Source organism: Triticum aestivum, chromosome 1D (assembly GCF_018294505.1).
Source record: "Triticum aestivum cultivar Chinese Spring chromosome 1D, IWGSC CS RefSeq v2.1, whole genome shotgun sequence".
In the NCBI taxonomy this organism is placed as follows: Eukaryota; Viridiplantae; Streptophyta; class Magnoliopsida; order Poales; family Poaceae; genus Triticum; species Triticum aestivum.
The window spans coordinates 452,615,037-452,622,797 of record NC_057796.1 but is presented as its reverse complement, the minus strand read 5'-3'; the positions used below and the strand labels follow the sequence as shown (position 1 = coordinate 452,622,797).

The window sequence follows — 7,761 nt, the reverse complement described above, 5'->3', positions numbered from 1 at the left end:
GTCCTCCCCAGGGCGGCTCGGGCGGCGACCCCCTCCCGCTACTCCCTCTCCCCCCGCCGCCGCCAAAAGCTCCTGCTGGGCAAAGCCCGCGCGGATCTGGCAGCGGGGGACCGTCGTTCCCTATGCAGAGCGCTCACGAGCCAGGGGAGCTCTGTGCGGCGGGGGGTGGCGCGGCGCGACTCCGGCGTGCGTCGCTTCTGCTAGTGGTGGTCGGGGACGGTGGGGGGGAAGCGATTGCGGATCCCTCCCTCTCGCTGGCCTTCCCTCGATCTGGCGCCTCCCTGCCGCGTTGGCGCCAGGCGGGAGTCGGTGGCGTCAGAGATGGCCGCTGGATTCGGTCGGCGGGGTCCGGCGGAGGTTGCTCTGTTAGGCGCAGGGTGGTAGTGCTCGCCCTCCCCCCGTGGTGCTGCCGTCCGCTTTGGCTGGGTGGTGCTGCCTTCTGGCAGCACTGCGCGTGGGCGGCGTGCCTGCCGGCCTCGGTTTGGCTCGGTTCTGGTGGGGAGCGGCGGGGGCATGTTGGATCCTGCCGGATCTGGCTTGCGGTGGCCCGGATCTGATCATGTGTGGCGGCGGGGCTGCAGTGGCCCTTCTCTGTGGTGGTGCAGCGAGCAGTGCTCCACGATCAAAATCGATGCTATTTTGGAGGTGGTCTGCTCACTTGGATGAAAGTCCTGCTCCTGTCGGAGCCGGCGACGGCGACGCCTGCGGGCGCCGCGAACCTCCTTGGAGGCGGCGTTGTCATGGTGGCTGCCCCTTCGAAAAGCTCCGGGGAAACCCATGTTCCAGGTTCATCCGGGGCGGACGATGGCGGCGCATTTTTGCGTCGCGTCCCTTCTTGAATCATCTGGGTTCAGCTCGGTTGGTCTCTATGGTGGCTGCTCGTTGCGGGTTTGATGGTGGTGGTGGTGCGGCCGGCTTGGGGTCGATGGTGGTGTGTGCTCTGTTGGCGAGGAGGTGGTGCTCTGTCTGCGAGATCTTGGCTCGGCCATGCGTCGGAATGGGTATGATTTTCATCCGAAGCCGGGTTAGCGGGGGCGTTATCCTACTCAATGGATCACCTCGTTCCCATACGACACCTCTACCTCTGCGGGGTGTTGTTGGGTGGCGACCAGACGACCAACGTTCAAGGCTCTTATCCTTGCTTGGTCAGATGAAGATGTAAGTTGAGGTCCTTCTCCTTGCTGGTTGTGCTGATGAGATTTGTTATGGCGGTCGGTGGGTGGTGGTGCGTCCAGCTTCGGATCATCGGAAAGGCCATCTTCTGTGCCTTTTCCTCGGCGGGTCTTCCGGAGGTTCGTCTGGATGTGTGTGTGTGCGTGTGTGTGTGTTCGGTTATATCTCTTCTCTTGTTTCCCCTGTGTACTCTAGTTCACTTGAACCTATCTTGTATGGAGCCGCGAGGCTTCTAGGCAAATTCAAATGAATATATTCAGGTGGGGATCCCCTTCCCCCCCGTTGACCATTCAAAAAAAAGGGTTCAAGATTTGGATGCACGGTTTAAGAGTAAAATGTTTTGAATAAACGGATCTAGAAAAAAAGGGAAAACTCACATGTTGCGACAAGAGGCGCACATGCAACGTGCCACTTGTCACATCGTAGGGAGGTGGGAGCGATCTTTGGAAGGAGTACTCTTCAATTAGTGATTTCGATGTGCCCCTCATTGGGTCAACCCCCGCATCGCTAGCAATGTGCCGACCCATTATACCAAAGTTTGCCAGCCAGTTTTGGAAACCTTCTAGAAGGTTCAGTGAACCGCCTTTTTTCTTTTTGACCAGTTTACCTTTTTCTTCTTGTGTTTTTCCTTTTTTTTATCTTTATTTTTTATTTTCTGTTTGTTTTTCCGTTTATTTTTTCTTTTCAAGTTTATTTTTTATAAAATGATCTTATGTTTTTTAAAAAAAAATCGTGTTTTTACAAAAATGTTCAAAAAAATCAAAAATGTTAATGTTTTATTTTTGTCACAAATTCAAAAACTGTTCGCATTTTTCAAAAACTATTCTGGAATTTTAAAAAAATGTTTGAATGTCTTTGTTCAAATCTTTGAAAATTTTCAAAAAATGTTTCCGCTTTAATTTTTCTTATAAATTTTAAAAAATAAATCATGTTTTCATTTTTTTCAGGAGTTAAAAAAATGTTCCAGCTTCAAAAAATTCACAAGTTTCAAAAAAATCTTTCTTTTTATTTTTTCAGGAATTTTAAAATATATTGACGTTTCCAAATTTTGTTGTGGAATTTGAAAAAAAGTTCCCTTTTCAAAAAATTGTTCATGATTTTCAAAAAATGTTCCTGTTTTTCGAAATTGTTATATTTTTTGATTTTTTTCACAAACTTGGTAAGTGTTTGTGTTTCACAGAACATTCCGTTTTTTGAAAAAAAATTGCTTTCAAAATTCCTGAACTTATTCAGATCTGTGCAGCTTGTTTGGTTCTTTATGTTTTGTGCTCCTATATGATAAAATACGACTGCTAGCGCGTGTCACATACGAGGTCCCTTTGAAAACCTACAGTAGACTACGCACGTACTGATACACATCATCATATCCGTAAGAAAACCACGTGACACATGTGGTAACAATCCAAACTATTTATGAATCATATACGTAACAAAAATTGATGCTACAAAGTGTAAACGTCGACGAAATTCTCCGACGCATGAGCTGCTGCACCCTGCCATCTAGAGGATACACGTATGTGCCTAGAGAGAGACCGTGCAGAGTCTGGCCAAAACGACGCGACTATCTGCGCACAACAGAAGAGACCGATAGGTCAGATTGTCAAGTCTAAATCCGTCACGTACAACGCGGTTAAGCAACCAGAGATTTCTTACCCCTGTAGCCACCGATGCCATCTCGCACGCGTCGTCGTCGTCACCCCGCGTGAGATTTGCGGTACGTACTCTTATACCAGCTCTACTATAAGATCCAAGGTGCATGCATTGCTGTCCCAGAAGAGAAATTGGGCGTATCATACCCATTACCCCGTGTCCACTGTCCATTGCCGAGCCCATCGGCGTCTCGCCGTCCGCCGCCGATAGTCACGGGCCCGCAGCCGGCCGAGGAGAGACGCGCCAGCCTGCCTGCCAGCGCATCATACGTTGGCGCCTCGCTGCCGTGACGTGGCGTGCTGACTGGTGGGTCCACTCGCCCACGTTGACCCCACGCCAACGACTTCCTCCCACCACCACCACCACCCGACTCCCCCAGCAGAGATATTCGCGGATCCACGCTGTCCTCCCGGCTACAGAAATTTCCCCCAAATCCCCCCTCCTCCTCCTCGTCTTCTTCTTCCCAGGGAACCTTCCAGAAGCTTCTCGAACCGACCGACAGGCCGTGGTGCGCATCTCTCCCACTATTTGGCTCAGGTTTCTTGCCTCGGCTGCTAACCGCTCTCGATTTTGTCGTAGCATTCGCTGTTTCCCTGGTGGTGTCTGTAGCCGCGGACGGGCGGGCGAGATCCGGTTGCGGCGGCCATGGTGAAGGAGACCGCCTACTACGAAACCCTGGGGGTCAGCGTCGACGCCTCCCCCTCTGACATCAAGAAGGCCTACTACGCCCAGGTGAGTCTCAGCGTCTTATATCAAAATACTAGGCTTATCTCCTGGCGCTGAATCTGAATCGGCGGGGTTTGTATGCGTTTCAGGCCAGGCTGGTGCACCCGGACAAGAATCCCGGCAACCCCGACGCGGCGAGGAAATTCCAGGTGCATTTTCGCCGCCTTCTCTTAACCCTGCGAGTTTATTGTGGTGTTTTAGATGCGTGGTCATGTAAATACAGTGTTTTAGATGCATGTATGTATGTAGTTAACCCCATGGTTGAGGATATATTGGAGCTAGAATTTCAGTTAGCCAAAGTTAGATTAGAATTTTTTTTTGCCTCCGAGGGAATGAAGTTAGTTTAGCCAAAGTTAGGAGGTATAGTTTGATCAATTACCAACTAACAGATGTTAAGTGCGAGCATATTATGTTTCACTCCGAGCACGCCTCGTTTCATAATTATGGTGTTCCTTTCTGAGTAGTGCTTGTGTGTTCATCGATTTAAATGTTGAATCTATTAACTGTAAGTGTCTCTGTGGCGTCAAGTGCCTCTTTGAATGATAATATCCACTTGGATAGATCATTAGTTTAAGTACTTAAAAAGCTTTCTCTTAACAGGATCTTGGAGAGGCCTACCAAGTCCTAAGCGATCCAGCGAAAAAGGAGGCTTATGATAAGCATGGAAAGGAGGGTCTTTCCCAGTAAGTCATGAATTTCTTTGAGTTCTAGACTTTTAGCAAGTAATTGGTATTTTTCTTAGAAGGGTAAAACATAGCTGCCCCTAGAAATCTAGAATGGCGAGAGAAAGGCTTGGGGGTATCTGCGGACGGTGAAAGGGGAGTTGATTTAAGATGGCCTCTTGAATTTATGGATTGTTTAGACTGAACTATCTGACTATGAGCATCAAACAGTGTTATGTAGTGGTTTGCTTATGGTGAGAGAACAAGAGGATTACACCATGAGAAAAAGGCTTGGGACTTGGGAGTAACTGAGGACGGTGAAAATGAGAGTTGATTTAAGATGGCCTCTCAAATTTATGGATAGATAGATAATTATAACGACTAAGTAGCTATTTCAGAACAAGATGCCATATTTAGAAAACAGAAACAACACAAGTAACTACTCTCTAGACTCTACTTAACTTTACGCGGAAATAACTTGCCAATTTACTCCATCGTGCTAATGTGCTGTGGATTCTCTTCTTACTCAGTTAATTAATGTGGCATTCAGGGATAACATGGTTGATCCTGCTGCTGTATTTGGGATGCTTTTTGGAAGCGACTATTTTGAAGATTATGTTGGTCAGCTTGCTCTGGCATCCATAGCTTCAGTGGAGGTTGATGAAGGTTTAAGCAGTCAAGATGCCAGAGCAAAGGTTCAAGAGAAGATAAAAGTATGCTATTCTTTTTGATTGAGTGTGCTGACATTATCATTCAGCTTAGGTTGTGCCACGACGATGCAGAAATTAAGCCCAAATAACTTCCTCTGACACAGGAGTTGCAAACTGAAAGAGAGAAAAAGCTTACTCAGAGCCTAAAGGATCGACTTCAGCCATATGTGGATGGTAGAAAGGATGATTTTGTGCACTGGGCGAATGCAGAAGCCAAGCGTTTATCAGAAGCAGGTATATCATGTGAATTTGCAATAGTGGGCCTTCTATTGTGGTCCGTTTTGTTTCCTGTAGATGCTTCATTTACATATTTTCCCCTCAAGAAATCAGTTCCACTTTTATTATCATAGAAAAAAAAACCATAGTCAAGGGACATAAAACCCTTTATTGTACGAGGAATCTTTGGTAGTTGGTAGAACCATTTTTCAGTTAGCCTTCTCAAGTCATTGACTTGCGTGCAACCATTTTTCAGCTTTTGGTGAGGCTATGCTTCACACTGTTGGATATATTTATGTACGGCAAGCGGCAAGAGAACTTGGAAAGAGTAAATTGTATATGGGTGTACCATTCATAGCTGAGTGGGTAAGAGACAAGGGTCACACCATTAAATCGCAAGTTCATGCTGCTTCAGGTAATTCTAAGCCATTGTTTAGTTATTTGTTGAATGTATTAGTATGTTGCTCTGATACAACTATTGCTTGTTACAGGTGCTATTGCTCTGATGCAGCTACAAGAAGGAATGAAAAAGGTGGAGGAGGGTGCCGACAAGGAAGAGCAGCTTATGAAGAGTTTTGAGGAGAAAAAAGAAGCCATGCTTAATTCTCTATGGAAAATTAATGTGGTCGATATCGAGTCAACTCTTTCCCGAGTATGCCAAGCAGTAAGTTTGGCTTTTTCCATATTTTTGTCACAATTATTTTGCCAAAGCTTATCTAACGTAGAAAGAGATGTCTGGATTTTTCCCCCCCTCATGCTTTCTTGATCTCTTTGGTCTTCAGGTTCTTAAAGATAGCACTGTCTCAAAAGATGTTCTGAAGTTGCGAGGAAAAGCGTTGAAAAAGCTTGGAACGATATTCCAAGTAAGTGTATTTTAGTCTACATCGTGTTGAATAGTTAGTAAGGATATATAGAAGGTCTACAAACTTTCAGTTGTTCATATTTTATTAGCGAATTGGTTTGCTTCATCTAGCATGCTGAACAGTTAATGAGGAAGACATAAGGTTTACAAACTCTCAGTTGCTAGTATTTACTCCCTCCGTTCCATAATATAAAAGTGTTTTTTACACTACACTAGTGTCCAAAACACTCTTATATTATGGGACGGAGGGAGTATCATCAAATTACATCGATGTACCTATTTTTAGGCCAGTAGTGCATCATAGCAGACAAACCACATGAATGGGTTCAATGTGTTGACCCTTGGTTACTTTTGTACATGTACTATAGTGGGTTATATCAAGATTTACATTTGATTCGTGAATCATGACATTTGAAATTCAGAGTGGAAAACATTGTCTAGTACATGGAAATGGATTTCATGGTTTTTTTGCTTTTGTAATAACCCTCTCAAATATCAAGCAATGCTTGGAAGTATGCTTTGTGGGATAGGCATGATTTGCTTTTACTTACTATTGAAGTATATTTCTAGGTTTAGGGAATCATCAGAGTCACCAAGTTTTCTTAGCCATGATTTTGGCCGTTCCCAGAATCCAAATCAATCATGAAAAAAAAATGACGAACCGCCTTTCCTCTCACCAGATAACAATGATATGAGTACCCATAAAAATTTAGAACACAATTCAGCGATTTAGTTCAAGTACCAATCTTCACAGAAGTATCGCCTTCTACCTTTAGCCTGCCCCCCGCCCCCCGACTTCCTATATTCGAAAACTTCTTATATTTAACAAACAGAGGTAACATGACGAGCTTCTTGGTATTCATAACTCTTGCTTGTAAAACCAGGGCGCGGAATCTCTCTACCATCGCGAGAACAGCCTACGTGTGGAGTCTCCGATGAAAGAGGATGGAACGACAGCGTCGCACTGAAGACTGATAACATTTTTAACAATTTGTGAATTATTCGGATCTCTGTGAATTATTGTCTGCTTGTAATATTGTGGCACAGCAGGTTTGCTCTGGACGCACCCTGCATGTATGGTTTCCTTGTTTTCTGTAAAAAGGGTGAATGCTGAAACACGATGCATCTCCGTTATTGACCCGGCATTCTTTCTTGTTGGCTGTTGCTTAGTCAGTGTATGACATTAACGATTTTTCCCCCTTTTTGAGAGGACTGCTCCACTCTCAGCTAGCCTCGTCAGAACTTTTGTGCATATTGGCCCATATAGTCGATCTGTTGGTCCGCTCTTACACTCGACCTGTTTTGTTATCATCAATCCAGAAAGAAAGGTAGTAGTAGAAGGTCAAGACAGCGTATCAGATTTTTACAGCTTTAGAGGCACTAAGAGGAGATGCATGTGATTTCAGAAGTAAAGTGAACAACAGATTCCAAACAGCACTTGCACAAGCCTGCGACGATGCAATTTGGCATCGCACTCTGCTTTGGCACTGAAGATTCTACCTTACCCAACACATCCTCACAACCGTTTTTGTTTCTTGGACGATCAGGGCCTGCCCAGAGCAGTAGTACAAAGCACGGCTGCTTTTGTGGAATCTCTACGATCACGTCTCAGACTGAGGTATGTAGCCGGAAAAACGACAAATTTGATCTGTGAACGAACAGAATTCACAAACTAAACTGTTGATGAAAAAATTTCACATAGCTGACCTTTTTGTGTAGCGCCCGACAGCTAGCGTCACACTACACTATGAAGCGCCTAACT

At 45.4% G+C, this 7,761-nt stretch overlaps 1 protein-coding gene across 1 annotated transcript; it reads left to right on the top strand.

The window, feature by feature from the left end:
• The first annotated feature begins 3,077 nt into the window (after positions 1 to 3,077).
• LOC123182860 (chaperone protein dnaJ 10) lies at positions 3,078 to 7,152 on the top strand. The gene is made up of 10 exons (XM_044595533.1): positions 3,078 to 3,331; positions 3,403 to 3,555; positions 3,639 to 3,698; positions 4,150 to 4,232; positions 4,762 to 4,924; positions 5,026 to 5,155; positions 5,394 to 5,552; positions 5,629 to 5,801; positions 5,920 to 6,000; positions 6,884 to 7,152. The coding sequence occupies exons 2-10, from the start codon at positions 3,469 to 3,471 to the stop codon at positions 6,965 to 6,967; spliced, it is 1,020 nt and encodes a 339-aa protein (XP_044451468.1). The 5' UTR covers positions 3,078 to 3,331; positions 3,403 to 3,468; the 3' UTR covers positions 6,968 to 7,152.
• The last annotated feature ends 609 nt before the right edge of the window (positions 7,153 to 7,761 follow it).

What these genes read in the sequence shown, in the direction of transcription:
- LOC123182860 (XM_044595533.1), top strand. Translation starts at nt 3,469, where the DNA reads ATGGTGAAGGAGACCGCCTACTACGAAACCCTGGGGGTCAGCGTCGAC. An exon ending in AGAAGGCCTACTACGCCCAG is followed by an intron (nt 3,556 to 3,638) that starts GTGAGTCTCAGC and finishes TATGCGTTTCAG; the next exon opens with GCCAGGCTGGTGCACCCGGA. An exon ending in CAAGCGTTTATCAGAAGCAG is followed by an intron (nt 5,156 to 5,393) that starts GTATATCATGTG and finishes ACCATTTTTCAG; the next exon opens with CTTTTGGTGAGGCTATGCTT.